Source organism: Panicum virgatum, chromosome 6N, assembly GCF_016808335.1.
Source record: "Panicum virgatum strain AP13 chromosome 6N, P.virgatum_v5, whole genome shotgun sequence".
Lineage (NCBI taxonomy): Eukaryota > Viridiplantae > Streptophyta > Magnoliopsida > Poales > Poaceae > Panicum > Panicum virgatum.
Genome location: NC_053150.1, coordinates 33394174 through 33405111, shown reverse-complemented (window position 1 = coordinate 33405111; position 10938 = coordinate 33394174). Strand labels below are relative to the sequence as shown.

The window sequence follows — 10938 nt, the reverse complement described above, 5'->3', positions numbered from 1 at the left end:
AGTATTTTTTGTCTGCAGAGGCGGCGAAAGAGGGACAAAAATAGTAACTTAGACTCGAAAATGATACGGTGATCATGATCACCATCTCATTTATTACTATTGTATTTTATTACGTATATAATGGTGAGATTTTATTGCTTACCGTGAAAATAACTTAATATACACTATTGATAAAAAAAGATAAAATGTAAAATTTCCAAACTCAAAACATTAGGTACTAGTAGTGTTTTTCTATAAGAATACTCCAATTGCAAGAGGTGTGTGGTAGTATAAAATTAATTAGAGGTATACCTATTGCAAGAGTTAATAATGTTTATAATAAAGTATAAATATTTTTAATAAACATGCAACATTGTGTATTCTAATTTCTAAGAAATTATTGTGTAGTCTAGTTAGCTGAATAAAATTTGCTTGTACTATAGTTAGATCCAAAAAAAATCATTCTATAATAAATTATAAGCTGGTACATTATTCGATTAATTGACACGACGCATATGTACTTTTCGTACTGTATTTGTACACTGGCCATTATAATTTAGATATTGTACATGCGTATTACTTTTACAAGTTGATGGAAAAATGATTCACAAATAATGTACATCCTTTCAATTTCGAAAAAATTGACTAATCTTAATCTATGAATTAGAGATGAAACTTGGTCTATATATCCTACTTCATCCGTTATTTAACATAGAATTCTTAAATTAATTAGTTTCTAATTAACTGGCTAGTTTGTCTAAATTATCAATCATTTTATATTTGGGAATAGAGGTAGAAACACAAATTGTATTATCTTAAAGAAAAAATTATACACATGATAGTAATCTTCCAGTTAATAAAAAATCATGACTATGATTAATCTAATTTTTATGTCAGCGAAGTTAAGTTGTGTTCCCCCTATTCCAAACTGTAGATTATTTTAGCAAAATCTATCTATCTAGAAAGCGTATATCTAGATGTATAGTAAAATTTATATTTAGATTTATCAAAATAACATATAATTTGAAACAGAACGAGTATCTCAAGTCAGACTAGTTTTAGTCAATGTTTTAAATATCGGGCTATGGTATTTAATGGCAAAAATCCTAAAATGCTGATAGCGGAAGCTATAGCCAGATATAGCGGACTATAGCGGACTATAGCCGGCTATAATGGGCTATTTCTATTAGCGGTAGCTCTCCAAAAAGCTATAGTGGAAGATAGCGACGGCTATAGCCAGCTATTTAAAACTTAGTTTTAGTGGAGTTTCATGTGCATTTTATTTTATTGATGTAGTAGCATATTTATGAGGAGAGAAAGGGAGAGTTTCATAGGAAATGAGAGTAGTTTCATCTCTATAATAAAACAATGCATTAAAACTGGTGTCAAAAGAGTTCTTCAAGACATCTGAGAGTAGTTTTATTGTGGTTGTAGGCTGCATGCCGGTTTTCCCCGAAAATCTTGTTTCCACCACCCTTCTTCCTCCAGTTCGTCGTTGCCTTCGATCTCAGTAAGAGAGTAAGTGCCTTCTTGGATCTGTGCCAAACATCACCAAGAATATCGATTCGCATATCCCCTCCAGGGCTTCAGGTATGTGCTGATTGGCACCACAGTCTCCATGAGTTTGTTAAGTTGGAATTGTCGAGGCTCTGGTGGCAGCCTCAGAAGCAATACGATGCAGCATCTTGCACGTCTCATATCTTCTACTCATGCCCAGTTAATTTTCATCTCAGAAACAAGAAATTCAAAAATCACGGCACCATAGTTAGTAAACTGTTTTGGTGTTTTTAGTAGTTTTGTGGTTCCGGCTATTGGTCTCTCGGGTGGTCTTTGGGTGATGTGGACTGATGACATGGATGTGAATATTGTCTCTTCTAGCCACTACTATGTGTTAGCTTCAGTTGTTCAAAAATCTAGTAATATTATCTTTAACCTGGTGTGCATTTATGGTGACCCTCACTATCAGCATACTGATTCCATACGGCAGGATGTCACTTCTTTTGTTATGCAAAATCAGGATAGGCCAACTCTGTGTATGAGAGATCTTAATAATATTATGCATCCGAATGAAAAATGGGGCCCGGGCCCTCCTTGCTTATCTCATATTGATAACTTTTGTGCTCTTGTTAAGCAATGTGGTTTGATTGATCTTGATTATAGTGGCCCAGCTTACACTTGGACAAATAAATATTTTACAATCAACCCAACCTTTGAACGATTGGATCGTTGTCTTGCCAATGCTGACTGGTGTCAAATTTTCCCTCACACTGTCGTTTATCACCTGCCGATCCTCTACAGTGACCATGCTCCCATTCTAGCTATCATGGAATCCAGCAATCCAAAACCTAGAACGAGATTTAGATTTGCAAATTGGTAGCTTGCTGAAGCAGATTTCCATGAAACAGCTGCCCAAGCCTGGACTCAGACAGCTGCAAAGCCTTTTCACCTCCGTACTAAAATCATTGCAGCCTCCCTTAAAACTTGGGCCAAGAAAATGAAACCCCTAAACCAGCAGCTCACTGAGATTGAGCAAGAGCTTTTCCAGGTGCAGCAAGCTCCACCGCACCTCATTGACCATTCCAAAGAGGAGTCTCTAATACAACTCCACAACTCCGTCCTAGACAAGCTTACAGATTATTATAGACAACTTTCTAAGAAGCATTGGGCAACTCAGGGTGACAAGGATACAAGATTTTTTCAGCAAGCTTGCACCAGAAGAAGACAAAAGAATAAAATTATTTTTATTGAAAATGGGTGCAACAACATGGTGTCAAACCCTGGTGACATTGCAAAGGAGTTCATTCAATATTTTTCAAACCTTTTCACTTCCACACTTCCAACACAAAATTTGGACTTTTCTCACGAAGGTACTATTATTAATGAATTCATCCTTTCAATTCCTAGTCTTGATGAGTGCTTGCAGATTATTAAAAACATGAAGCTCAATGCATCTCCTGGGCCGGATGGTCTTAATGTGGCATTTTATCGAGCAGCCTGGTCTTGGATCAAAGAGGATGTACATAAACTTGTCACCGATTTCTACATCTCAGGTGAGTTTCCAGATCCCATAAACACTACTGAGATTGTGCTTATTCCTAAGAAGTCAAATGCAAAACATGTGACTGATTACAGGCCAATTAGTCTCACAAATGTAGCTTATCGCATCATTGCAAAATCTTTAGCGAATCGACTCAAATAGGACCTGCCTGATTATATCCACCATTCTCAGCATGCTTTCATTCAAGGAAGGAGAATTATTGATAACATCATTATTGCCCAAGAGATGATCCATTTTTTTAATTTGAAATCTTTTCACCAACAAGCTTTCATGCTAAAAATTGACTTGGCCAAAGCTTTTGATAGAATTGAGTGGTCTTTTGTCCTCGATGCGCTGCGACGTAAAGGATATCATGGTCATTTCATAAAGTTGATCCATGCATGCATGTCCACAGCCTCCTTTTCTGTCAACGTCAATAGACAGTCCTATGGGAAGATCTCGGCTACTAGGGGTATCAGACAAGGCTGCCCACTCTCACCATACTTATTTGTCATTGCTATTAATGAACTATCTCTGAGACTTCAGCAGGCTTTGGACGATGCTTCACTTACAGGTGTTACATTGGGTCCGGGTTGTCCACCAATTCATTCCATTCTTTTTGCAGATGACCTGATAATTTGTGGTGAGGCAAACATGCAACAGGTACATACCATTAATCACATTCTGCAATCTTTCTGTTCAATGTCAGGTCAGACTCCAAGTTGGGCAAAATCCTCGATTATTTTTAGCAAAAAGATTAGGCCTCAAGTCAAAGCTCAAATCAAGTCTGTGTTCCCTGTTGATGATTTAAAATCAAACACAATGCATTTGGGCCATCCTTTGCTCATCTCTCATAGGGACAAGAGTAAAGCTTATGAGTTCATTTACAATAAATTCAAAACGAAGCTTACACTCACAAAAGCAAACACTCTCAATCATGCTGGCAGGCTAACTCTCATTCAATCTGTTTTTCCCTTAATTCCCATATATTACATGGCTAACATTCTGTTCACTAAGAAGTTCTTAGCAAAAATCACAACGATTATCCGCACCTTTTGGTGGTAAGGTGTTCAAAAGGATCAGGAAAAGAAACCCATCCACTATAGATCTTGGGAGTCCATTTGTAAGCCAAAGAAGGAAAGATGTCTAGGGATAAAAAATCTTGAACTTGTCAACAAAGGTATGCTCATCAACACTGCTTGGCGCTTGGTCCATAATTCAGATTCTTTTGTTGCAAAGACAATCAAATCTAAGTATTATCCTCATACTTCTTTATGGACTGCTGCTACTTACATTCATAAATCAATTTTTTGGAGTTCCATTCTTATTATTAGGCATCATCTTGAACAGAATGTCACCATCCAATTCATTGATGGCAACACCTCTATTTGGAATCAGCCTTGGAGTCTTTTTTGGAGGCAAATGCATGAAAGACTAAACCTTGAGCAAACAGTTTATCAAATACCAGAAAGAGTTTCTGATCTGTGAATGCCAAAAACGAAAACTTGGGATTCTGATAAAATTATCACCATTTTTGGGCAACAAACTTGGGATGCCCTTGTGCATGTTCCTACCATTGCAGGTACATGACCGGATATTTATGCTGGAAGCTAACATCTAATGGGCAATGTACTTCCAAGAGTGCTTACAAGATGCTTGCAATTGAGGAGGCAGCGATTTCACCACCCACTAATATTCCCATGCAGGTTCTACAAATCCTACGCCAAGTATGGGCTGACAAAACAATCCAGCCTCGAATTAAAACATTTGCTTAGAGGTTGCTTAGATTAGCTTTAGGAACAGCAAGTAGGATTCATAGAATAATTCCTAAGATCAATGAAACTTGCTCACGTTGTAGAGGTGTAGAAAATGAGGTTCACTTGTTTTTTGAGTGCAGTTATGCTAGGGCAGTGTGGTTTGCTTCTATGATTGGAATTCGAGCCCATACTCTGCCTTCTTCAGGCCATGGAGTTCACATGCAGATTATGACAATATTGCAATAAGGACCATCACAGGCAACTGCATGTATAATTTTTTCCATCATGTGGTGCCTTTGGAAGTCTCGTAATAATCACAGGTTCAACAGTTTGGCTATGGAAGAAGATATGAATCCTCCTGATCCTGTAATGCAGGCCCGTCACCAACACCTAAGTTCACAAGTTACAATTTACAGAGCTGATCCAATGCAGGTACATGATGGTCCAAGAGTGTTCTGTGATGCTTCAGTATGTGTGCAACAGCTCCCACATCATAACCAAACTGGGATTGGAGTCTTCATACTTTCTTCCCCAAGGCATAGTCTATCCTCTGGATACTTTTTTCAGGTTGCAATTCCACGCATCTTGGAGCCATTGGAAGCAGAAGGTTGGGCACTGCTACTAGGTGCAAGGCTTGCTGCTGCACTGAACTTGCAGGTGGTGAACTTTCCTCACAGACAATGAAATACTTGTCGATGCAGCTAAAAGGAGATCATCGCGCCAATACCCGGGTCATTGGTCATTGCGACTTATTATTGCTGAGTTCGCAGAAATCACTGAAGGCATGCAACATTCGATCATTAAGATCAACAGAGACAAACAAGATGGCTGACAGGCTCGCAAAACAGGCAAGACAGGCAACAATTTCTAGTTCTTGCCTTTTCTCTTGCGAAGCAAATGTACATTATACTTAATGTACTGTGCAAACTGTACTCTAAAACTTTGATTGGAGTATGTTTTGCCACATATATATATATACTGTGCCTTTAAGTAATGGAATATATCTTTTTCAAAAAAAAAAGATATTATTATATTTTTAAACCTCCTAACCACGACGTCGGTTGGCTAGTCCTATTCTCTTAACCTGTCTCTAATATTTTATTTACCTAAGTTCATTTTTATTTAGTAGTAAAATGCCACGGTCGAGACTTAAGAGAGGCGAGGTCTGCTTCACTGGATGAACATAGACTCGCCCCGCGGCCGTCCTGTCAGTGTCACTCCCTTCCTCAGCCGGCTCTAGTGAGCTCTTCAGATCAGGCTCGCCTTCCCTCCCGCTCTTCCGCCGCCGCCGCCGCCGCCCTCGTCGATCCCGTGAACTGCGCCGGAGTGGCGATCCGTCGGACCTCTTCTGCCGCTGGTAAGGAAGTCCCATCCCGAAGCCTCTTTTTTTTTTTTTTGAGCAAATCCCGAAGCCTCGCTTGGATGGGTTGCTCATGCTGCTCTCTGCACTCAGGATCCCTCTTTGTGGGATTGGGATACTTGCTCCAAAATCAGAATCATCTAAATCAGAATCAATTCACTTTGCGGATTCGCGTGCGGCATGGAATTTGCTTCGACTGAATCCCATCCCCGCCGCGGCCGCTGCAATGCTGCTGAGAATTATGTAGTGGGCTCTAGGCCCGTCTCCTGTAGGAGGTCGGAGAGTGGTGACGATCGATTGGTTAGCTAGCACCGGGCGGCAGCCGTGCGCTCCGTCGAGCCCGGGCCGGAGCCATCGAGCCCGTGCCGGAGTCGCCGAACCCCGCTGCGGGCCGCGCGGGCGGCCGCCGCGAGCTCCGTCACGGCACGGGTCGCTCCTGTAGTATGTTCTGTCAGTAGTTCAATGCAATTTATGGAATTGCCGGTTCATTGTGCTGCTTGCTGGCATTGGCATCTTGCGTTATTCTTTTGCTGTTTTTCAACAAGGATGTTACATTAGCTATCATCATTACTAACTGATGAAAGTCCAGACCTAATTTTTCGTCAATCTGCATTAGTCCTTTTGGCCCTGATTTCAGTTGAATTTTTTTTTCAGTATAGCACATTACTTTTGTGGCTGTAAAGTTCCGTAATTCCGGAGGACCAAGATGGAGGTTATTATCATCATCTCACTTGTCATTCTTTTGGCACTAGGAGCTCTCTTTGTGATCCCGAAGTCCCAAAACAAAGGTACAGGATGCAGCGTTAATTGCTTGTGATTGTAGCAGGTTGACTTTGTTAGATCTGATTAACTTTTGGATTGCAGGTAAATCAAAGGGAACTGATTCAGGAGATGGAACGGTAAGCTGTTCATATTTCATTTTTTTGTTGGCTAGTTTTTTAGCCTACAGATACATGTTACAATGCATCCCCCCCCCTCCAGATCTGCAGTATAATACTCATAATATTTTTCAAAGTTTGAAGATATGCATTTCAGGCATCTAAGAGTTATACAAAGGAAGAGATCTCTAAACATAACACAAGGAAGGATTGTTGGATCATCGTCAAAGACAAGGTTGTATAAACGCAGTGTCCACCTCAGTTTGTCCCTATTCAATGCCCTATACTTGAAAATAAGAAGGTTCACATATTTCACTCTTCTAAATTTGTGTTTGGTCATTGAACCAGGTCTATGATGTCACTCCTTATGTGGAGGAACATCCAGGTGGAGATGCCATTCTAAATAATGCTGGTGGTGATTCCACAGAAGGCTTTTTTGGGTTTGTAACTTCTTAATTCCTTGCTATACTTCATACGATGTTTTTCAGTGGTTCAGTGCCTTCCATGGGTTTTTCTTCGATAATTAGAAATAGTTATTTTTATAGTGCATCCAGATTTTTACATGGTGTGCCTTTTACTAACGAGATTGTTCATGTAGGATTTTTACTAGCTTGAGCTATGGCCTCAAAATATTTGCCATCTTAAAATTGTGTTAATATAATGGACCAAAGTAATGAGGACCTAAGATTTTTAATTTTAGTTCTGTCTTACTACGGGTGTGTTTGGTTGGGCTTTTGGCTGTGGCTTTTGCCTCCAAAAGCCAAACATTCTAAAGGAAAAATGAAGAATATACAATGAAAGTACTGCTGTCCTACTAGGCACACATGGCCAGGAATTTTATTTCCTATGTTGCCTATCCAGTAATTGTTACTGCTAGTATCTTCTAAAGTAATGCTATTTCGCAATGAACTCCATGTTTTGCCTGATGCACATGTACTCTTCGAGCCACAAAATTCTCAGATGCTCTGTTATGTGCTCCCCTAGGAAATTAGCAAGCTTTCTCATGTTTTGGTTTCTATGTACTCTAGAGTAGAATTCAGGTTAAATTAGACCAGACCAACGAATCGGCTCAAATATGTTTGTGTTTTGAAAACTCCCGCTGAGGTGTCCAGATTATATTGTGCTGTATTTGCTTCTGCAAATCAGCAAATGAGGTACTTTGGTTTTTCGCAAACCTACCATGGTCCACCACTAACTGCAAAATAAATCTGGAACTGAAATGATGATATTGATGATGCATGTCTTTCTTATCTTGTCTTTTTTTTTCATGAACTGGAATACACCATAAATATGCCTTCCCCGATGTCACTTTCATGCTTCTTCTTGAATGAAATCAATATCTGGTTCTTTGCTGCTTTCGTCCTCGGTTCCATGACATTCTTCTATCTTGACTTGCAGACCCCAGCACGGCACTAGAGTCTTCGATATTATTGAGGATTTCTGTATCGGACAGTTGAAGGCTTCATGATATTAAGGGTAGATTGTATTGATTTCATGGAATTTTCCTGGAATCAGTTTATGAGAAGCTATATATATGGTAGCCATGTTTTCAGCCTTGTCAAGGTCAGGTGTGATATGTCGGAGTCAAACTGTTCTGCACTTGTGATCAGGGCTACCCTCAGCTTTGCGATGTAACCTCATTCTTGTGCTGGAACCATGTCAGCGTCACCCTAGAATTGCTTGTTGTGTTTGTACGTTTAAGTTCTTAAACAGGGATTCTGAAACGATTGCAATTGTTTAGGTTAATCAGAAACCAATTCGTAAGTGTTTTGGTTAATCAGATCCCATTTCTCGTAACTGTTTTGGTTAATCGGAACCTATTTCCTGTGATCGTATCTGGAATCAGAAGGGATGATAAGTTGGGAACGTTGCAAGTTTGATTTCACTTGGTCGCAGTTGAACAAGTTTTCAGATTTGACGTGCTCAGAGGATTTTGTGTTTGTACAAGCTACAGAGTGAGTTCATATCAAGAGATGGTAATTTTGGGGATTGAGAAGAACATTCTGATTCCTTTTCTCTTGCTGGCTGAAATCAACAAAATCCAACCCAACAAGTGGCGGATAGTAAAAACAAAACAGAAGGGAATGAAACCAAAAAGAAAAAGATTTGCTATTCAGATACTCTAAAGCTCTGCTGCTTTTCTGCTACTGCACAGTTGTCAGGAGGAGGAGGCTCCTCTGTTCTTCCCTCCTGTCATGGAGACATGGACAGGGCTCTAGTCTTGTTCTCCTCATGGATAGAAGAGGCTCGGCATTGCGCCGCCCATGTCGAAGCTCTGATCGAACACGAAGCACTCGAGCGGCATGAGGTCGCTGTCCAGCGCCGGCAGGCCCTGTAGGTCGGACACGGCGGCGCACGCCGAGACCACCTCCTGGAGGTCGCCGTGGGAGCCCCAGTCCGCGTACCCGGGCATGGGGCACGGCGACACGCCCTGCGCGCAGCCGTTGGAGTCGGAGCCGACGGGCGAGGCCAGCGACCACGGCGACGACGCGCCCCGCGCCGGGCAGGTGTCGGGTGTCATCGGCGGGAGCGCCGCGGCGGCGGCGATCGCGGCGGCGGCGATCGCGGCGTCCGTGGTCACCGTGAGGCGGGCGGCGAGGCCCTGCAGCGCGGCCTGCGCGTGCGGGTTGTGCGGCGCCCTCCTGGTGGTGGGCGCGGCGGAGGGCCGGCAGGTGTGATCGCCGTGGTAGACGACGTCGAAGAGGTTGGGGTCGTCGTCGGTGCGCTGCACCTGCTTGGTGGCCGGGCAGTTCTGCGAGTTGCGGTGGGTGCAGCGGTAGTAGGCCCGCGGGTGCTTGGCGCCGAGGATGTCCTTCTGGCCGTACTTGCGCCAGCTGTGTCCGTCGTCGGCGGGGCCCTCGGCGCCGGCGCCGGCCGCGCTGACGCGCACCTGCTGGCTGGTCCAGCGCGCCGTGGCCTTGCGCTTCTTGTTGCTGGCCCGGAGGAACGGCTGGTGCTGGTCGGACCCGGAGTCGCTCAGGGGGCTGGGCGCGCCGGACAGCGGTTGCTGCTGCAGCTGCTGGGCGGCGGCGGCGAGGTCCGGGGAGCAGCGGGCCATCCCGATGGAGCGGTCGGTGAGCGCGACGATCTGGTGGATGAGTTGGCGGCAGAGGTCGACGGACGCGGCGTCCGCGGGCGCGCGCAGCTGCAGCTCCAGCCGGTGCACCAGGTCCTGCACGCGGACCAGCTCCGAGACCAGGCGCGCCCGCCCGCCGCTCTCCCCGCCCTCCGCCATTGCTTCTGCCGCTGCAAGAGCAAGAACCGAGGCTCGGTCGGTCGTCGGCGCCGGAGGGCAAACCGTTGCCGCTGGAACCGCGGAGTGTGAGCTTGCTGGCGATCGGGTCGGGGATCGGGAATCGCTTGACGATGAGGAACCGGTGGTGAGAGGAGTGGAGGGAAGCGGGGCTTCTTATAGTGAGGTGAGGGAGGGGGGAAGCGCGTCGCAGTGCAGAGAAAGGGAGGAATGGAATTTCAAGTGAAGTGAGGCGAGGCGAGGCGACGAGGAGAAGGCGATGATTTCTTTGACCGGCCCGGATCGGGGAGACCGCCCCGTGATTGGCTGCCGCCGTGCCGGGTCGGGTCCTGCTTCGCGCCATCCCCATCCATCCGGTCTAGAGAGGGTTCTTTCTTCTAGTATCATGGTTTTGCTGTTTTCTCTGTTGTATGCTCTGTTCCTTCTCTCTTGACAAGGAACATCACACTCTCGTGTTTGAATTTGAATTGTTTCGCACATTTGATTTTCAAGTTTGAACACGGGGCGGGACGGCGGGCCACTCTCACGTGCATCCATGTTCTATACTTCTTTAGTGAACACTAAACACTACCTTGTCACTGTCCTTTTCAAGCCCATCATATAAAAACTGAGTCGCCAACAACAAGTGGATCATGTTAAGAGAACAAGTGCTACTTGTGATTGCCAAGCAAGTG

At 43.8% G+C, this 10938-nt stretch overlaps 2 protein-coding genes across 3 annotated transcripts; one reads left to right on the top strand and one right to left on the bottom strand.

The window, feature by feature from the left end:
• The first annotated feature begins 5949 nt into the window (after positions 1-5949).
• On the top strand, positions 5950-8808 carry LOC120679244 (cytochrome B5-like protein). 2 transcript variants are annotated; one of them, XM_039960794.1, is made up of 6 exons: positions 5950-6130; positions 6788-6921; positions 6998-7032; positions 7169-7246; positions 7360-7451; positions 8410-8808. In XM_039960794.1, exons 2-6 carry the CDS (start codon positions 6840-6842, stop codon positions 8477-8479), a joined length of 357 nt encoding a protein of 118 aa, XP_039816728.1. In that variant the 5' UTR covers positions 5950-6130; positions 6788-6839; the 3' UTR covers positions 8480-8808. The 2 variants fall into 2 exon arrangements, with proteins under 2 accessions (XP_039816728.1, XP_039816729.1); XM_039960795.1 differs by having other exon boundaries at positions 5951-6130; positions 6793-6921.
• A 163-nt stretch (positions 8809-8971) lies between these two features.
• On the bottom strand, positions 8972-10392 carry LOC120679243 (transcription factor WRKY19-like). The gene has a single exon (XM_039960793.1). The coding sequence runs from the start codon at positions 10244-10246 to the stop codon at positions 9242-9244; it is 1005 nt and encodes a 334-aa protein (XP_039816727.1). The 5' UTR covers positions 10247-10392; the 3' UTR covers positions 8972-9241.
• Between the last annotated feature and the right edge of the window lie 546 nt (positions 10393-10938).

Excerpts from the sequence above, each read along its gene's own strand:
- LOC120679244 (XM_039960794.1), top strand. The coding sequence starts at position 6,840 with ATGGAGGTTATTATCATCATCTCACTTGTCATTCTTTTGGCACTAGGA. Across the intron at positions 6,922-6,997 it reads CCCGAAGTCCCAAAACAAAG|GTAAATCAAAGGGAACTGAT; the intron begins GTACAGGATGCA and ends TTTGGATTGCAG. Across the intron at positions 7,033-7,168 it reads CTGATTCAGGAGATGGAACG|GCATCTAAGAGTTATACAAA; the intron begins GTAAGCTGTTCA and ends TATGCATTTCAG.
- LOC120679243 (XM_039960793.1), bottom strand. The coding sequence starts at position 10,246 with ATGGCGGAGGGCGGGGAGAGCGGCGGGCGGGCGCGCCTGGTCTCGGAG.